Source organism: Diaphorina citri, unplaced genomic scaffold, assembly GCF_000475195.1.
Source record: "Diaphorina citri unplaced genomic scaffold, Diaci psyllid genome assembly version 1.1 scaffold761, whole genome shotgun sequence".
NCBI lineage: Eukaryota > Metazoa > Arthropoda > Insecta > Hemiptera > Psyllidae > Diaphorina > Diaphorina citri.
This window is the reverse complement of record NW_007378194.1, coordinates 772-20333: the sequence shown is the minus strand read 5'-3', so window position 1 is coordinate 20333 and position 19562 is coordinate 772. Positions and strand designations below refer to the sequence as shown.

Genomic DNA, 19562 nt, shown 5'->3' with positions numbered 1-19562 from the left:
AGACGTTAAAACTGCAGCTTAAATGAAGTATTTGCAATTTTTTTATCAACATGAAACAAAGGATTTCTCTGTTTCCTTGTTTCTTTCGAAGGTAGTTCTTTTGGTAGGTGAAATCGGCGGAGCGACCCTCTGATTGTGGCTCCGAGTACGTAGGTTTCCGAGTTTCGCTGTGAAGAGAAACGTCGGGTTAGTTATGATGATCGGACACGTTAAGTAAGTTGTGATGATGAATGAAGTCCGCTAGTGAAAGGTGCGTGGTCATGTTCAAGCTGCAATTGAATAAGTAAAGGGGAATCGTATCGAAATCTTCACCGTCGATCGACGAAGTGAAGAGGTGAATCGATCGAGGGCGTCAACTATGTGTGGACACATCTCTGTTCTCCACTCTTAGTTATTTTACGTCCGTTTCAAGATCGAATGTTGTGATTTATCGTTACTGATGTCTTATCAAACTCATGTTGAAACCCATTGTTCGGTCTCTTTTGTGCACTTGCGATAAACTGTGATTTGGAAAAAAACAGTGCATTTAATATGACCACCTGTGCACTTTGAATGCATAATTGAGACGTTAAAACTGCAGTTTAAATGAAGTATTTGCAATTTTTTATCAACATGAAACAAAGGATGTCTCTGTTTCCTTGTTTCTTTCGAAGGGTTTGTATGTTCGTACTCACCTGTTCTGTCCATCATCACTGTTCATATCTCTTGCATCCTCACGCATGCCGTTACCCACCGTCCCATCTTGTTGGAGTTCTTGCAGCTCCTCATGTGAACCTTTCACTTTTGGCAGCGCCGCCGGTTTGCCCGAATCATGCAAGAATCGGTTCAAAGTCTTTTGATTGCCGTCAACGTTTTTTGGCTGCTGGTATTGTTGCGTCTCCCTTTGTGTGTCCGGGAATTCGTAAGCCCCCGGCAGGTCTTTCATTTTCGGAACAACTGGTTTGGTAAGGTCGTGCAGGATTCGGTCCACAGGGTCTTCTCGCCTTTTGTTAAGATCAGTGTGTTTGGGTGTTGGGTTCTGGTATGGTTGGTGAGGGTCCAAATGTTCCGATTCGTCCTGGACAGTCTTTCGCTTCGGCACTTTTTGCTTTCCAACTTTTTGTCGATCTGGAGCATCGACGCTCTTCTTGTTAATGTTTACATCCATGCTGATGGGAGAGTACGCTCGTTGTGTGGTCTCATACCCGGTGAATTCGTAAGTGATAGGCTCGTGTGTTTTGTGTTTTTTCTGAACAAAATGGTCGCCGTTGTCGTAGTTATTAGTTTCTGTACTTTGCTCTAGCCTCTCTGCGTATAATCCGCCCGCTTGGTCAAAGTTTTTGGAACTGTCGTGTTTTCGGCTCGACCTTTGTACGTTTTCCCTCTCCCTGTTGATGAGCTCGTTCAGTCTCGCTAGTTTGTCACTCAAAGTTTCGTGTGTGTGAGTTTGCGTCACAGGTTCAGGGCTATCGGTCACCGACAAATAATACCGGTCCAAGTCCTCCTTTGGCACATCTTTGGCCGTGTCCTGTATGTTGTTCCTTTTGTTTCCAAATTCTTCTTCCTGTTGTTTCTTTTTCATCTCTTCGAAAGTTATCACTCCGCCCGTAAAGTCGCCTTTTTTCGGTTCGCTCTGGATTTTTTTCGGCTTATACAGAGTTTTGTTTTTATTTTTCGTCAGTTGTGTAATGGCGTCGTTCAGGTCGGCCGTTTGTGGCGCCGCGAAATTGTTGTCCGCGGTTTGCTGAAATCCAGTTCCTGCAAATAATTAAATAAAAATTTGAAAAAAGGTTCGTTCTCGGAACGGCTGGCTCTCTCCTATCCTGTCCTCTGTTCGATTTCGGGACGATAAGACTTCGGGACGATAAGAAAAGAAATTTTTAATTGTGTTAAGCATACTCAAATGCTCGTTACAAATATCGTTCCCCAATTATTACACCTGGATAAATTTTATGACTTGATTCGGACTCGAACCACTTACCTCCAGATCCAAAGTCCAACGCGTTCCCCAACTGAGGTTGGTCTCCGTTGTTACAGTTCCCTCTTTCCCTTTCCCTCTTCTTTCCCTCTATCAGTACCCTCTTTTCCTCCATCCTTCTGTCTCTTTCCCTCTATCTAATTATTTGACTTGCCTTCTCCAGCCGCTCCCATTTGCTCATTGCCGCGAGTATGTTTGAATTCGTCCACATGCGGCTCCTCTCGACCGCCTATTCGTTCCGCTTTTGCCGTCCCAATATTGCTAACCACCTCCACAGGTTCCCCACTCATAACGTACGGTTTATTATAGTTGGTCCTATCGAACTCATACGCGTTCAGCGGTGCGAGCGAATCGGTCCGATGAAACTTCGGATCGTTCAAAGAAAAGAAATTTTTAATTGTGTTAAGCATACTCAAATGCTCGTTACAAATATCGTTCCCCAATTATTACACCTGGATAAATTTTATGACTTGATTCGGACTCGAACCACTTACCTCCAGATCCAAAGTCCAACGCGTTCCCCAACTGAGGTTGGTCTCCGTTGTTACAGTTCCCTCTTTCCCTTTCCCTCTTCTTTCCCTCTATCAGTACCCTCTTTTCCTCCATCCTTCTGTCTCTTTCCCTCTATCTAATTATTTGACTTGCCTTCTCCAGCCGCTCCCATTTGCTCATTGCCGCGAGTATGTTTGAATTCGTCCACATGCGGCACCTCTCGACCGCTTATTCGTTCCGCGTCTGCCGTCCCAATATTGCTAACCACCTCCACAGGTTCCCCACTCATAATGTACGGTTTATTATAATTGGTCCTATCGAACTCATACGCGTTCAGCGGTGCGAGCGAATCGGTCCGATGAAACTTCGGATCATTCAAATCGCACGACGGAACTTTGACGTGTTTTATGAGCCGATTTTGTCGTGTCGACATCAGCGATTTCTTCAGGTCTTGCTTCGACAGCAGTTTTTTCTTCAGCGTTGAAAGCTTCGGCGGTTTTTGGATGTTGCCGTCCGGTGTGGCGTTCAAGTATTGGGATTTTATCGTCGACATGCTGATTATTCGTTCTGAAGAGATTTCTTTAATGTTTTTGATGTTGCCTTCCCTTTTACCTTCGTAGAGGTCACTGTTTGACATGCTAATTTCTTTTATAGCTTTGATGTTTCCTTCCCTTTTTGGTTCATAGACGTCACTGTTTGTGTCTGCTACGGATTCTGGAAGGGGCTCTCCATCAGTTCGATCTAAAGGAGAGACCTTTTCAGCATAGCTTTTTCTGCTATCGCTGTTTTCTATTCCATTTGTATTCCTCACGTATTGGTTTGTTTCTCCTTCCCTTTTTGGTTCATAGACGTCACTGTTTGTGTCTGCTACGGATTCTGGAAGGGGCTCTCCATCAGTTCGATCTAAAGGAGAGAGCTTTTCAGCATAGCTTTTTCTGCTATCGCTGTTTTCTATTCCATTTGTATTCCTCACGTATTGGTTTGTTTCCTTTCTGCTGTCGCTATTTTGTACTATACCATTTGTGTTTCTCGCATACTGGTTTGTTTCCTGAGCTTCTTCTTGTGGATTTAGGAGTGGGTACTCACAGCCAGTCTGTCTCGGTATGTACGGTGGAAACTGATCGTCTTTGGTATCCTTGATATCTTTGACGTCAGCCCGTATCACTTCACATTCGTCCTTCGTGTTATTGTGCAAGGGTTCTTTCTCATTTGTCCACTTGTTTATCTTGTCAAGCATTTTGATTTTTTCAGCAGCACTCTGATTTTTTGGCACATTTTGGGCGCCATCGCTTTGGTGTTTGCTTTCCCAAGGTTCGTTCACACGGAGATTGGTCGCCATATATTGCGGCAACGGTTGAGCGGACGGGTTCTCGTGTAGACGGTTCTTGTAGTTGCTTTTCTCGTACGGCGCTGGGATTTCGTTGAAACGGAGTGGATAGTTCGACTTGAGAACGTTCAAGTTTGCCTCCATCGTGTTCAGCTTATCGCTCAGCGTGTTGATTTTGCTCTTCAAGCATTCGTGATTTTTGTATCGGTTGAAAGGGTTCTCTTTCGTGGCGTAGCTCAAGGATTGACCTTTGGCGGCGTAGCTCAACGGAACGTTGGGCTCAGTTAAGACGCCTGTCTTCAGGCCGAAATTGTAACCGGACTCCAGAGGCCGATACGAATTAGCTCGGAGAAAATTCGTCTCGGGCATACCGCGGCCGAAGGATTTTAACGCCGGAGGCACCGAAATAGCTTCACTCCGGCCTCCATTATCGCCCGCACTCAGTAGGCCCTGTCCGAACCCACTCCCCATCATATTGCTTGCAGCGAGGATACCATTCTGTAAGCCACTTCCCGCGAGAGCATTCCCCGCGGTAAACTTAAAACTCCGTTCGGGTGAGTTCGGGTTGGCTTCGTAACCATTCATGTCTCCCGACGAGAACCCTTCAGGCGCCTGACAACTCTGGTTAAACTTGTACACGAAAAAGCTCGGATAGGAAAACTGCCTCTCGTTCAAACCCAACGGTTCGTAAAGGGCACTCGGAGGCCGTGTGGCCTTGTACGTAAACGGAACGAACGTGGCCAGTTGACAATCGGGCAGGGGCTTTTTCGGCGCGGCCGATTTGGGCCTGGGGCAAAGGTCGGCCGTGTCAAGGCCCAGACAGGAGGTGTTGGTGAGAAGGTTGCGCGGGTAGATGGGCTGGACTTTGGCCCCGTAGTCGAATTTGGGGAACGGGGGGTAGCATTGGACCTGGGAAGAGAAACAGGGAATTAGTTAACAATTCTTCTGGTTGTCTGGCTGGGGCACGGTAAAGAGCTTAGTCTAGCTGGGGGACGTTTAACAGGGAGTAGACCAGCTTAGTCTAGCTGGGGGACTTCAAACAGGGAGTAGACCAGCTTAGTCTAGCTGGGGGACTTTAAACACGGAGTACCTACCAGTCTGAATTTCCCTTGCTAAAGAAATAGCAAAGGTTGAGTGCGAATGTGCGAAGGGCATCCACGTGTAAAATTTGTAGCCAAAACCGAATGTCAGCCCAAAGCAATCGCCCTAGTTAGGGCTGATTGAGAGGCTGACAAAAAACGCCGAACCCGTCTGTACACGGGAAAAGGCGAAGAAAACTTATTTTACATTTAGAACCCACACGTGTCGGTAATAATATGTTGCGTGGTGTTAAGTTGGGCCAGTACCTACTTGGTTAAGTAAGTTTATCAGCGTATCAAGTAACATTGGCGTGTGTAAGGCCACACTTGTAATTGCTCGCCACCGTCTTATCTTTTTAAATATTTGCATTTTATCAGCAATCAAATAAGAGAGGAAAAAAAGGAACATTCACACATTCAATGATCTTTGATAAGAGTGATAACTGATAATGATAACTGATTAGGTAACACTTTTTCAAAGAGGTTTGATTCGGGAACAACATATTTTGGGTCTATTTTTCGCTAACATCTTGGTCGCTTCACGTTAGATTTGTCTATTAGTTAGAAAACAAAATTTCCTACTATTTTCACTATTATTTGACACATTTACTCAGTACCGGTCCGGAGTTAGAAGCTGTTCAGTTTCAGCAAGATCTAACGAAAAAAAAAAGTTCGGCTCCTATAGGTTTACCTTTAACCCTAAAACTTTTAGTCCAACTCTATTATCATTTCCTTTTTTTTTTTTTGTTTTTTTTTTCTTCTTCCTTTTATTACTGTTATCACTTTTTTTTTTAATTAGGGTGTTTTTGTAAAATGTACCCCCATGGGCATGCTACGACACAGACCACAAGCGTCCAATGTAGCAGTTGTTTCATCGCTACGAAATAAAAAAACGGCGGTGAAACACTCATATTTTAAAAAATAATAATAATAAAAAAAAATCACTATTATTTGACATATTTACTCAGTACCGGTCCGGAGTTAGAAGCTGTTCAGTTTCAGCAAGGTCTAACGAAAAAAAAAGTTCGGCTCCTATAGGTTTACCTTTAACCCTAAAACTTTTAGTCCAACTCTAAAACCATTAGTTTAACCCCTTCTCTTTCCACCGGACTTACCTGACTGTTTTCAAAGCGAATCGTGGTGAAAATTAAAACCAAGGCACTCAAATGATACCAAAACCATGCCGGACATGTTAAAACAAATGAGGTGAACATAACGAAATCATCTTACATTGAGAAAAATTAGTAAAAAAAAAGTTGAAACAAAACAGTGTAAAAGTTACATTGTTTACACAATCAGTTCAAAAGCTGATGTACCCCCCATAATGTATCAAATATATAAGACCTTGGTTAGTCTGCGGGGGAAAAGGGACTTTTCAGTCCTATCCCAGCAGGATAAACAAGGTATATTCTATTCTATTCTACTCTATTAGTTTAACCCCTTCTCTTTCCACCGGACTTACCTGACTGTTTTCAAAGCGAATCGTGGTGAAAATTAAAACCAAGGCACTCAAATGATACCAAAACCATGCCGGACATGTTAAAACAAATGAGGTGAACATAACGAAATCATCTTACATTGAGAAAAATTAGTAAAAAAAAAGTTGAAACAAAACAGTGTAAAAGTTACATTGTTTACACAATCAGTTCAAAAGCTGAGAACGGGTAAAAAGTTAAAATACATCACTAAAACTGTAACACTCGATTATTTTCGTTAAAATATGGTTGATTGGTAAGAAAATGTGTCCGTGGCAGTCGGTCTGACTATGTTAGCCAGTGTGGAAAATTGGTCAGCCTCAGCGCTTCGCTAGTAGTTTGTAGGCACCACAATTTCAAATTGGAGATCTCGGGTTCAATTCCTTGCAGAGTCAAAGTTTTTTCGACTTCTCGCAGATTCGAACTTTTTCAGCTCCTGGTCTTTGGAATTCGGTAACAGATTATGAATTTCATCAAAATCGGTACAAGAACTGATGGTCTATCAGCGAAACAGATATACAGACTGACATATTTTTCCATTATACATATTTGGGTTTCCCTGATGCGCAAAGAGTGAGGATAACTAAAAATTTAACGATTCCAAGCAATATGCAGACAAAAGTGAATTTTTATTCATATAGGAAAGAACCCAAGTACCCTAGGATCTGGGAGTACTCATTCATTTGATTCATATTAGATCAGGCCAAGAGACCAAGGTTGAATTCATTTGATATTTTGATGTACAAAAATAAATGGGGAGACACCTGTTCTCACTCTCTTTTCGTCTCTCTCTCTCCCCCTCTTGATCTGTGTGTGCTCGACTTCTAGGAGCGTATTTTGGACAGTGCATAAACTTTTGATGGTAGTTGGATCTGCCCTGCCATAGGCGGAGATACCATACTCAATAGCTGATTGAGCGAGAGCGAAATATATTTCTTTGAGGAAGGGAAGACCTATGAACGTTCTCAAAGACAAAAATGGGTAAATATAACGACGTATATTCTATTCTAAACAAGGTATATTCTATTCTATTCTATTCTAAAACCATTAGTTTAACCCCTTCTCTTTCCGCCGGACTTACCTGACTGTTTTCAAAGCGAATCGTGGTGAAAATTAAAACTAAGGCACTCAAATGATACCAAAACCGTGCCGGACATGTTAAAACAAATGAGGTGAACATAACGAAATCATCTTACATTGAGAAAAATTAGTAAAAAAAAAGTTGAAAAGTTACAAAACAGTGTAAAAGTTACATATGTTTACACAATCAGTTCAAAAGCTTGGAATGGGTAAAAAGTTAAAATACATCACTAAAACTGTAACACTCGATTATTTTCGTTAAAATATGGTTGATTGGTAAGAAAATGTGTCCGTGGCAGTCGGTCTGACTATGTTAGCCAGTGTGGAAAATTGGTCAGCATCAGCGCTTCGCTAGTAGTTTGTAGGTACCACAATCCTGAAACGAAACCTAAAGAAGAACCTCAAACAAACCTAAAGAAGAACCCCAAATACCCCTGAAGCAAAACCTATAGAAGAACCTATGTACCCCCCATAATGTATCAAATATATAAGACCTTGGTTAGTCTGCGGGGGAAAAGGGACTTTTCAGTCCTATCCCAGCAGGATAATTTGTAATTGTAATTTGTAATTTATTTGCATCAATAAAAATAATAACAGTGGTAATACAATATGATAAATAACTTAAACTCTTAAACTATGAAATAGACTTTAAAAGTCAATAAAATTTGCCATTTTGTGTATTCTGATAAATAACTTAAACTCTTAAACTATGAAATAGACTTTAAAAGTCAATAAAATTTGCCATTTTGTGTATTCTTTTTTTTTTATCTTCATTTTTTTTACGATAAGGTATTGTAGATTAAATATAGGTAGTAATAAAGAATACACATCTTATTGTGATGCATACTTACCCACACTAAGAGAGGTAGATCTCCCTTGTATTGTGGGTAAGGATGTGTGCTGTTATTATAGATAAATTATACTTAATTATTTTATTGACATGGAGGTATTTCTTGGTAATACAAAGTGGCATATTTTATTGGTTACATAAGTACATAAGTAGGTAGTTATATTATGAATGAATATGAGCTGAATTTGTGGAGGTATGATATAATGAGTAGTAGGTACATACCTAAAGTACATAAGTAGGTAGTTATATTATGAATGAATATGAGCTGAATTTGTGGAGGTATGATATAATGAGTAGTAGGTACATACCTAATAGGATGATACCAAAACCATGCCGGACATGTTAAAACAAATGAGGTGAACATAACGAAATCATCTTACATTGAGAAAAATTAGTAAAAAAAAGTTGAAACAAAACAGTGTAAAAGTTACATATGTTTACACAATCAGTTCAAAAGCTTAGAACGGGTAAAAAGTTAAAATACATCACTAAAACTGTAACACTCGATTATTTTCGTTAAAATATGGTTGATTGGTAAGAAAATGTGTCCGTGGCAGTCGGTCTGACTATGTTAGCCAGTTTGGAAAATTGGTCAGCATCGGCGCTTCGCTAGTAGTTTGTAGGTACCACAATTTGGAGATCTCGAGTTCAATTCCTTGCAGAGTCAAAGTTTTTTCGACTTCTCGCAGATTCGAACTTTACTTTTTCAGCTCCTGTCTTTGGAATTCGGTAACAGATTATGAATTTCATCAAAATCGGTACAAAAACTGATGATGGTCTATCAACGAAACAGATATACGGACTGACATATTTTTCCATTATATGTATTTGGGTTTCCCTGATGCGCAAAGAGTGAGGACAACTAAAAATTTCACAATTCCAAGCAATATGCAGACAAAAGTGAATTTTTATTCATATAGAATAGAACTCAAGTACCCAAGGATCTGGGAGTACTCATTCATTTGATTTATATTAGATCAAGCCAAGAGACCAAGGTTGAATTCATTTGATATTTTGATGTACGAAAATAAATGGGGAGACACCTGTTCTCACTCTCTTTTCGTCTCTCTCTCTCCCCCCTCTCTCTCTCTCTCTCTCTCTCTCTCTCTCTCTCTCTCTGTGTCTGGTTCCCTCTCCTCTCTTCTCTTTGGGGTGGGGCCGGACACCCCAAAGCCGAATCCTGTTTCGAACGTTTTTAGGTCTACGAAATCAACCTAGCGTGAACACAAACATTAGAATCGACTTTGGAACATTAGAATCAACTTTGGAACATTAGAATCAACTTTGGAACATTAGAATCAACTTTGGAACATTAGAATCAACTTTGGAACATTAGAATTAACTTTGGAACATTAGAATTAACTTTGGAACATTAGAATCAACTTTGGAACATTAGAATCAACTCTGGAACATTAGAATCAACTCTGGAACATTAGAATCAACTTTGGAACATGAGAATTAACTTTGGAACATTAGAATCAACTTTGGAACATTAGAATTAACTTTGGAACATTAGAATTAACTTTGGACCGATCCGAGATCTGGCAGGTTGACGCAAAATTGTGTGGGCGACACTAATGATAGTAATCAACTAAAGATAGTAATGAGCTGGTGTGAACATCACACGACTTTCTATTACATTTGCAGAATACGTAGGTATTTGAAAAGAAATATTAGAAAGTGAAAAAAATGTAATAAAAGGGAAATTTGTTGACACAGGGGAGTTACAGTTCCCTCTATCACTTAGCAGTCACAGTTCCCTCTATCACCAATTGTCCAAGTTTTTCTTTCTTTTGATCGCTAATTTCTCAATTTAATTTCTCTTCTGTTTCAGATATGAAGTCGCTACTAACATGAGGTCCCTGCACGGTCGACAAAGGTGTGTTCCGGCGGAACATTTGATTTTTGACAAAAATACGGATTGTTCCGGGAAATAACGTACGGTTGGCAACCCTAGTAACAGATTATGAATTTCATCAAAATCGGTACAAGAACTGATGGTCTATCAGCGAAACAAATATACAGACTGACATATTTTTCCATTATACATATTTGGGTACAAAGAGTTCTTACCAATCAACCCTGATGCACAAAGAGTGAGGAATTGAGGACAACTAAAAATTTCACGATTCCAAGCAATATGCAGACAAAAGTGAATTTTTATTCATATAGAATAGAACCCAAGTACCCAAGGATCTGGGAGTACTCATTCATTTGATTCATATTAGATCAAGCCAAGAGACCAAGGTTGAATTCATTTGATATTTTTGATGTACAATAATAAATGGGGAGACACCTGTTCTCACTCTCTTTTCGTCTCTCTCTCTCCCCCCTCTTGATCTGTGTGTGCTCGACTTTGAAACATCACTCAAGTAAGCGCAACTGATCTATTGTCCTAGTTTTTCTTTCTTTTGATCGCTGATTTCTCAATTTAATTTCTCTTCTGTTTCAGATATGAAGTCGCTACTAACATGAGGTCCCTGCACGGTCACTACTGGTCGCTCACCTGTGCATACAGGGTCCGTGAGATGACAGCTAACTGTGACGAGGATTTGACACATGTGATTGTGACGCGATAGTGATAGTGACTTTATCACAACCCCCCTGTATTTATAAGTAGAGGCACACCCGGTAAGTTACCCGGTAGCTTTTACTAGTAGTATTTCACATACTAGTAGTATTTCACAATAGGGTCCGTGAGATGACAGCTAACTGTGACGAGGATTTGACACATGTGATTGTGACGCGATAGTGATAGTGACTTTATCACAACCCCCCCGTATTTATAAGTAGAGGCACACCCGGTAAGTTTTGTTTAACACACACAAAGCCCACTGAGGACGAGTGGTTAAGATAACTGATTCTCAACTCGAAGGTGCTGGGTTCGAATCCCAACCAAGGCGGAAATTTTTGACTGAGCTTTTCCTTTCCAGATAGGAATATGGGTGTCAAAGAATGTGACTTGAAGAGGAAGAGGGGCACTTTTCCTCAAATGACACATCTTTTTTACTTTCTGTTACTACAGTAACTATAGCGAGCTATACTAGTACTGAAAGTATTGCAATCGGTCCAAATTTTCAAAATTGGGAAATGGGTGGAAATATCCGTTTTGGGATCCCCTGATGTCAAAAAAGTGATTTTTAGCCCATGGTCTGTACGTACGTACATACGCTCCTTCCTCGTCTTCTTATTCTCCTTCTCCTCTTCCTCCTTCTCCCTTTTCTTCACATTTTCCTTCACTGCTTCCGTTTTCTGTCCTTCCCTTTTTTTCTATCTCTCTTTGCTTCTTCTTCTTCTTCTTCTTCTTCTTCTTCTTCTTCTTCTTCTTCTTCTTCTTCTTCTTCTTCTTCTTCTTCTTCTGATATTTTATCCTCTCTTTCCTCCTTCTCATCCCTCTCGCTATCCATTTCTACCTTTCCCTCTTCCTTCTACACTCTTCTTCCTTCTCCTCTTCCTTTTCTCCTCTTCCTTTTTTTCTATTTACAACCGAACGTATAATTAGCTTTTATCGTAGTACCAATGTTTCGTAGTAAACTTATGATGGCGAACACGCCAAGTCACTTCGTATTCATCCAGAGTTGATGGTGTTGCTTTCAGCGTTTGACGTTTGCGACACCACTGGGGGTATATTAGATCATAGATGAGATTTCTGAGATCATAGATGAGATTTTTGACGACAAAAACTCTCACGTTGCGCGGCCGAAACATTTTTCCTTCTTTTTACGAGGTTTGATAGAGGGCATTGTAACCACGGGGGCCTTTATCGTCCCGAAATCGAAGAAAGGAGGATAGGATTTTAGAAAGCTAGCCGTTCCGAGAACGATCCTAATCTACTTCGGATAAAGTTTGTCCCGGGCGGGAATTGAACCCGTGACCTAGGACTTAGTAACCAGGCTGGCTTCGATTCTTACCTGGCCTTTGATCAAACTTGCATCTTTGCCTTCCTCTGACTCCCTTTTTCCATGACGCTGTCTAGATTCGAACCCAAGTCCCTTATTCATTTATGTAAATAAATTAAAAGTATTCTTATTACTTAAAATTCTTTGTTCTTTCAGACACGACCCAGACAGATCCATCTTCACCATGCATCATCGGCCCTTCGTCACCCACCAGGCAACCCGCTGCTCAACCTGAAGTGTCCCTTCACAACTTCCAAAAACCACCCCTCCTAAATCGCTCCCAAAAATCGTGCCAAAATTCCTTCATTCCTGTCCCAAAAAAGACTCCAAAAAGCCTATATTTCCCGAACCAAAAAAAACATTTTTTTTTCCTCCAAACCAAATAAATCCTTTTTTTCCCCTGAAAAAGTCCCTCTCACATCCCAGAAAATCTACTTTTTCCTGTCCATTCTCCTTCTTTCCGTTTCGTTGAGATTCTTCCCTTCAATTAACACACCTCTCCTCCCTCTCACCCCTTTTCTTCCTTCCCTCCTGATAATTTTTCCCTCAACTAACGCAATTTCCCTCTCCTTCGTCTCTAACTCCTTCTTTAGCCTTTTCTCCACTTTCTTCCCTCCTCCTCTCTTCTTTAGCTTCTCCTCTCATTTTAAATCCCCACTTTGCTCTGTTCATTCATTTAAAATCCCTCCCTTCTTCCCAGCCTCATATAACTTCTCCCTCGTTCAGTCCCCCCTTTTCTCCTTTCATTAAGATATTTCCCTCCTCTAGCCCTTTAATTTCCCTCAATTGAGATTTTCTCCCTTCTTTTAGCCCCCAAATTTCCCTCACTTGAGATTTTCCCCTTCCTCTAGCCTCTTTTTTCCCCCCTCTTCTAGCCCCTCATTTCCCCTCAATTCTTCCCCTTCCCCTCCCACAATGTCCATGTCCCGTGCCTCCTCTCTGCCCCACTCTCACTCGACCCCCCTCTCCGGGGGGCACGATGGCGGGGGCAGCACGACCCCCCGCTCCACCCTGTCTTCGTCTACCAAAACGCCCCCGCCCCCTCTACCGGTGACCCCGGGGAAAAATCGGGGCAAGATAATCGAGGTGAAGATCATCACGCTGGACGACAGCGCTAACCTGTTCCAAGTGCAGGTGAGTTGCGCCGCAGGCGATCTTTTTTCTCTCAAACATTGCTTTTTGTACGATATAGGTACGCCCCAGGTGTTTTTTGAGGGGACATACTACAGAGGGACATACTACAGGGGGACATACTACAGGGGGACATACTACAGGGGACATACTACAGAGGGACATACTACAAGGTGGGACATACTACAAAGGGACATACTACAGGGGGACATACTACAGAGGGACATACTACAAGGTGGGACATACTACAGAGGGACATACTACAGGGGGCATACTACAGAGGGACATACTACAAGGTGGGACATACTATAAGGTGGGACATACTACGAGTACCTAGTACAATAATAGTATGACTTGTCTGTGAAGAGAGGAGAGAGAGAGATAAAAGGCGGTGGATAGAGAGAGAAGGAGCGAGAGCATAGAAGAAACTAAGAGATTATTAAAAATGTAAAATCTAAAAGCTTTTATACTCGCTCTCCCTCTCCTCTTTCTCCCTCCTTCTCTCGTTGTCTTTCTCTCTCTCTCTCTTTCTCTCTCTTCGTCTGTTTTTCCCTTCAAGGGTTTCCAAGTATAAATTTTGCAAAAAAAATTATGAATGGCACAGTAAAAAGAATAAACTCTGCTTTTCCTCTCCTTCTTTTTCCTTCGCTTCTTCTTACTCCTCCTCCTCTTCTTCTCCTTCATCTTTGTCTCATTTTCTCCTCCTTCTTCTACTCCTTTTTCTTTCTATTCTTCTTACTCCTCCTCTTCCGCCTCCTTCGCCGCCGCCTCTTCTTTTTCTTCATCATCTTCATCTTTGTCTCCTTTTCTCCTCCTTCTACTTCTTTTTCTTCCACTTTTTCCCCCCTCCTTCTTTCTTCTTCTTCTTCTTCTTCTTCTTCTTCTTCTTCTGTCTCCTTTTCTCCTCCTTCTACTCCTTTTTCTTTCTATTCTTCTTATTCCTCCTCTTCCGCCTCCTTCGCGGCCGCCTCTTCTTTTTCTCCATCATCTTCATCTTTGTCTCCTTTTCTCCTCCTTCTACTTCTTTTTCTTTCACTTTTTCCCCCCTCCTTCTTTCTTCTTCTTCCACTTTTTCTTCCTTTTTTTCATCTTTGTCTGTCCCTCCGGGCATTTCATATGAATGGCACAGTAAAAAGAATAAACTCTGCTTTTCCTCTCCTTCTTTTTCCTTCGCTTCTTCTTACTCCTTATGAATGGCACAGTAAAAAGAATAAACTCTGCTTTTCCTCTCCTTCTTTTTCCTTCGCTTCTTCTTACTCCTCCTCCTCCTCCTCCTCTTCTTCTTCTCCTTCATCTTTGTCTCATTTTCTCCTCCTTCTTCTACTCCCTTTTCTTTCTATTCTTCTTACTCCTCCTCTTCCGCCTCCTTCGCGGCCGCCTCTTCCTTTTCATCATCTTCATCTTTGTCTCCTTTTCTCCTCCTTCTACTTCTTTTTCTTCCACTCCCCCCCCTCTTCTTCTTCTTCTTTTTTTCTTTTTCTTCAACATTTCCATCTTTTCTCCTTTTCTCCTCCTTCTACTTCTTTTTCTTTCACTTTTCCCCCCTCCTTCTTTCTTCTTCTTCCACTTTTCCTTCCTTTTTTTTCATCTTTGTCTGTCCCTCCGGGCTTTTCAAGCTCCATATTAATAGACATAGTATTGGAACTCCAACAGAAACCAACAGAAAATATGCAGAGAAAGGAAGAGGGAGGGAAGAGGAGAGGGAGAGAAAAAACTAGCTAAAACAAAAGGGCAGGGAGAGAGGGAGAAACCACGAAAGAAATTTGAATATTTAAATCAGAAGATAGAGAAAGAGAGAGAGAGAGAGAAAAAGAAACTGCAAAAGGAGAGAAAGAGAGAAAACGGGGGCTAGGAAGTAGTGGATAAGTAGGTATAGTAAATAAAGGAGAAAAACATGGTTACTTCCAACTCTTCCAAGAGACGAAGAAAAGAAGAGATCGAAAAGAAAACAGAAATCAGTATGAAATAAAACGGAAAGAAAAAGTAAAAAAGAGAATGAAAACGTGACAAAAAGAAAACACTAAATAGCAAGAACGGAATACTACGACCTATGTACTAGAAGAAACAGGAGAAGTAAAAGACAACAGGAAATTCCGAGAAGGAAGGAGTATCTAGGAAGGCAGAAAATAGAACATTCCGAAAAGGAAAGGACGATGGGACAAAGGGGAAGTGAAAATTACGAAGAGGAAGGGAGTATAAGAAAAAGAGGGGAAATGAAAATGTAATTATTTCACGTTTACTTTGTGTACACTGTTGCTGCATTTCCTTATCTTCTCTTCCTCCTCCTCCTCTTCCTCCTTCTCCCTTTTCTTCACATTTTCCTTCACTGCTTCCGTTTTCTGTCCTTCCCTTTTTTTTCTATCTCTCTTTGCTTCTTCTTCTTCTTCTTCTTCTTCTTCTGATATTTTATCCTCTCTTTCCTCCTTCTCATCCCTCTCGCTATCCATTTCTACCTTTCCCTCTTCCTTCTCTCCTTCCCTTTACACTCTTCTTCCTTCTCCTCTTCCTTTTCTCCTCTTTCTTTTCTATTTACAACCGAACGTATAATTAGAGCTTTTATCGTAGTACCAATGTTTCGTAGTAAACTTGTGAGGGCGAACACGCCAAGTCACTTCCTATTCATACAGAGTTGATGGTGTTGCTTTCAGCGTTTGACGTTTGCGACACCACTGGGGGTGTATTAGATCATAGATGAGATTTCTGAGATCATAGATGAGATTTTTGACGACAAAAACTCTCACGTTGCGCGGCCGAAACATTTTTCCTTCAGGTTTGATAGAGGGAATTGTAACCACGGAGGCCTTATCGTCCCGAAAGCGAAGAAAAGAGGACAGGATTTTAGAAAGCTAGCCGTTCCGAGAACGATCCTAATCTACTTCGGATAAAGTTTGTCCCGGGCGGGAATGGAACCCGCGACCTAGGACTTAGTAACTAGGCTGGCTTCGATTCTTACCCGGCCTGTGATCAAACTTGCATCTTTGCCTTCCTCTGACTCCCTTTTTCATGACGCTGTCTAGATTCGAACCCAAGTTCCTTCGGTTATGAATCCTTACTTTACTTCTGGAACTTCTAGAACTCAAAAAAAAAAAAAAAAAAAAAAAAAAAAAAAACTTTATTTTATTTTGGAAATTTTGAAAATCAAAAAAAAAAAAAAAAAAAAAAAAACAACAACAATATATGTAATACCTACAAAACTAATACTTATACTGGGTCTCTCATGTTGAATAAAACATGTCTAATATACAGGGTGTGTTGTTTGTTTCAGGTGAAAGCTATCGGTAGGGTTCTGTTTGACCAGGTATGCAAACAGTTGAACCTTCTGGAAGCTGACTACTTCGGACTCGAATATCAAGATGGCCGGTCAAGGGTAAGGATACTTGTCTTCATATTATTATACCTCCTTTATAGCTTTATAACGTTATAACTGTCCTATTTACTTTCTTTATAGCTTTATAACGTTATAACTGTCCTATTTACTTTCTTTATGGCTTTATAACGTTATAACTGTCCTATTTACTTTCTTTATAGCTTTATAACGTTATAACTGTCCTATTTACTTTCTTTATAGCTTTATAACGTTGCTTCACAAAGTCCATGTTTACCTATTCGTTAAAACATTTTTAAAGCATGCTATGTATGTTTTTCCAGCAGATTTTTGGCAATTGGGTATAATAATAAAAAAATCTGGTGTGAACATCACACGACTTTCCTCATCCTATTGAATGATGCTTATTTTGGGTGTTCTTGTTCTTATAGTCAAACTTTTACAATATCTCTAACCGTTTAGTCGGTATAGCTGAAAACCGCCAAAAAAACGGTCAAAAAGCGGTCAATATACCGCCAACCGCAGCACCTATCTCAACCAAACGTTTTGAGTTGCACCCTTGTCACATTTGTAAACTACACACCAAATTTCAAGTCTCTAGCTCATACTGTTCCCGATATATTGTTAAATTACACCGAAAACCGCCAAAAAGCTAGGGTACAATAATAAAAAATCAATGTAAATATTCAACGGTTTAAGATACACTTACGCCTCTTCGTGTTTGTAATAGAGGACGTTTTTTTTTTACATCCGGATACACATGATAACTCAAAATTGTGATTTTTACACTCACGCTTCTTCGTGTTTGGGCCGACGATGTGTGTATTGAATGGGTTGTAGTATGTGATGTATTGGTGTTGTATGGGTTGAGCGGTTGACTGTGTAATGTGTAATGATGCCGCCAACCGTTGCGCCGATCTTAACCAAAAGTTTCGTGTCGCATCCTTGTCACATTTGACATCTACATACCAAATTTCAAGTCTACGGTTTAAGATACACTTACGCCTCTTCGTGTTTGTAATAGAGGACGTTTTTTTACATCCGATACACATGATAACTCAAAATTGTGATTTTTACACTTACGCCTCTTCTTGTTTGGGCCGACGATATGTGTATTGAATGGGTTGTAGTATGTGATGTATTGGTGTTGTATGGATTGAGCGGTAATGTGTAATATTCAGATCCGGTTCAGGAACCCAACCGTCTGATGGTTACAAATGGTGACATTATGTGCTGGAACCATAGTACATACATAATTATAATTACTTTACTTTCCGTGTTCGTGAGATAGTCATCGCACCGGTCGGTGTTGTTGGAAGGATTTGGGGTTTTAATCCCGCATGAACGCCCAGGCCCAGATCTTTCCATTGGCTCTCCATTTACTTTGGAGTGATTTTGTATTTACTTTTGAGTGATTTTTACTGGACTGATTGACTCGAAATTTTCTATTTTTCTTTCCATTGGCTCTCTATATTTACTTTGGAGCACAAATGGTGACATTATGTGCTGGAACCATAGTACATACATAATTATAATTACTTTACTTTCCGTGTTCGTGAGATAGTCATCGCACCTGTCGGTGTTGTTGGAAGGATTTGGGGTTTTAATCCCGCATGAACGCCCAGGCCCAGATCTTTCTATTGGCTCTCTATTTACTTTGGAGTGATTTTGTATTTACTTTTGAGTGATTTTTACTGGACTGATTGACTCGAAATTTTCTATACTTGGGCGTTTTGAATGAAAATGGGATGTTCTCTCAAAAAAATTGGACTTTCATCTCATAAAACATCGCTTTTGAGTGATTTTTACTGGACTGATTGACTCGAAATTTTCTATACTTGGGCGTTTTGAATGAAAATGGGATGTTCTCTCAAAAAAAATTGGACTTTCATCTCTTAAAACCTCGTTTTTTGTATTTTTCACAATTTATTTATTTACTTTATTTTTACACAATTTAGCAACATAGGCAGATAAATAAGGTGGCCTACAGTCTTTGAGGAAGTGGGGAAGTTGTTTTGCTTTAAGAAACGCATCAGGAAAGCAATGGAATCAGGGTTGTTTTTGAAGATTGCACAATTTCTTTTTGACATTTTTCTAATCCTCCCCATCTCTGATTTCAGAACTGGTTAGATCTGGAGAAGCCCCTCCACCGTCAGGTCGGTTTCAGTCTTGTAGATCCAGTTCTATGGTTCTGCGTCAAATTCTACACCCCCGACCCTTCCACACAACTGGAAGAAGAATTCTTCTATGGTTCTGCGTCAAATTCTACACCCCCGACCCTTCCACACAACTGGAAGAAGAATTCACGCGGTATCTATTCTGTCGAAAAGGAACTTACGCGGTATCTATTCTGTCTGCAAATCAAACGCGACCTATCGCAAGGCCTTCTGCATTGTAACGAGAACACGGCCGCTCTGATGGCCTCCTATATTGTACAAGGTAAGCACCGGCCTTCGGCCTCCTAATATTAGCTTAGTGGCCTCCAAATAGAAAAGGAACTTACGCGGTATCTATTCTGTCTGCAAATCAAACGCGACCTATCGCAAGGCCTTCTGCATTGTAACGAGAACACGGCCGCTCTGATGGCCTCCTATATTGTACAAGGTAAGTACCGGCCTTCGGCCTCCTAATATTAGCTTAGTGGCCTCCAAATAGAAAAGGAACTTACGCGGTATCTATTGTTGTCTGTGGTTTTTACACCCACACGGGTGACTTCCGGTTCCCTAGTCTGTGTTTACATAAAACATGAATACCGATACTACAACCCTATAGCCCTATCCTATAACCCTAAGATATCTACATAGCCCTAACCCAGGGTTTATACGCGACCTGGAAAACCTGGAAAAGTCATGGAATCTGAAAATCGGCCAAAAAGTCCTGGAAAAGTCATGGAAAATCGTGAAAAATTAAGAGAAAACCCGGAAAAGTCATGGAATTTGTCATCCGG

General features: G+C 40.8%; 2 protein-coding genes across 2 annotated transcripts; one reads left to right on the top strand and one right to left on the bottom strand.

The window, feature by feature from the left end:
• Positions 1-2585: 2585 nt before the first annotated feature.
• On the bottom strand, positions 2586-6116 carry LOC103511870. The gene is made up of 3 exons (XM_026825496.1): positions 5971-6116; positions 3290-4685; positions 2586-3127 (listed from the first exon to the last, which is right to left on the bottom strand). Exons 1-3 carry the CDS (start codon positions 6067-6069, stop codon positions 2586-2588), a joined length of 2037 nt encoding a protein of 678 aa, XP_026681297.1. The 5' UTR covers positions 6070-6116.
• A 2472-nt stretch (positions 6117-8588) lies between these two features.
• On the top strand, positions 8589-19219 carry LOC108252714 (FERM, ARHGEF and pleckstrin domain-containing protein 1-like; the record flags this gene model as incomplete). Its single annotated transcript, XM_026825495.1, has 7 exons — positions 8589-8616; positions 10713-10891; positions 12316-13293; positions 16556-16657; positions 18736-18858; positions 18952-19054; positions 19106-19219. Coding segments are annotated over exons 3-7 (661 nt in total), but the record flags the coding sequence as incomplete, so codon positions are not given.
• Between the last annotated feature and the right edge of the window lie 343 nt (positions 19220-19562).